The 436-nt window shown below is 41.7% G+C and overlaps 1 protein-coding gene across 1 annotated transcript in view; it reads left to right on the top strand.

Moving 5' to 3' along the window:
• LOC119589307 (hemicentin-1-like) overlaps positions 1 to 436 on the top strand; it is a gene marked incomplete in the record, with an annotated part of 75,735 nt that overhangs the window by 63,007 nt on the left and 12,292 nt on the right. The window contains 1 exon segment of the mRNA XM_037937929.1: positions 170 to 331. Within this exon segment, the coding sequence (XP_037793857.1) occupies positions 170 to 331 (162 nt within the window).

Raw genomic sequence — 436 nt, 5'->3', positions numbered from 1 at the left:
CCTTATTACATTAGAAAACCTTTATATACCTCCCCCCTTTTCAAAACAAAACCCTTAGATAACTTTCCTTAATACATACAAAAAAATTAACATACCTTTCCCCATTGTAAAAGGAAACCCCCTTATGTACATCCCTTCCATTAAGAGAAACCCCCAAACCCTCTCTTGCAGCATGAGCGAGTGGCAGGAGAGCGTGTAACATGGAAGGGCCTTGAATCGAGACTTCGCTATCTCCCAGAGAAGACCCAAGATTACGGTACCCTCCACTGCTGGGCCAGTAATGTTGTTGGGAACCAGAAAGAACCTTGTGTTTTTACTGTCAAGCCTGCAGGTAAGGTGCTGTTTTTTTGTGTGTAGGGGGGAGGGGTGATTTTTTGTGTTGTACCTTATTTATGTTTTTTTTTATGATGAGGATTTTACATGGGTCTGGTTATGT

The sequence above is a fragment of the Penaeus monodon genome, chromosome 25 (genome assembly GCF_015228065.2).
Source record: "Penaeus monodon isolate SGIC_2016 chromosome 25, NSTDA_Pmon_1, whole genome shotgun sequence".
Classification (NCBI taxonomy): domain Eukaryota; kingdom Metazoa; phylum Arthropoda; class Malacostraca; order Decapoda; family Penaeidae; genus Penaeus; species Penaeus monodon.
This window is presented reverse-complemented; position numbering and strand designations above follow the sequence as displayed.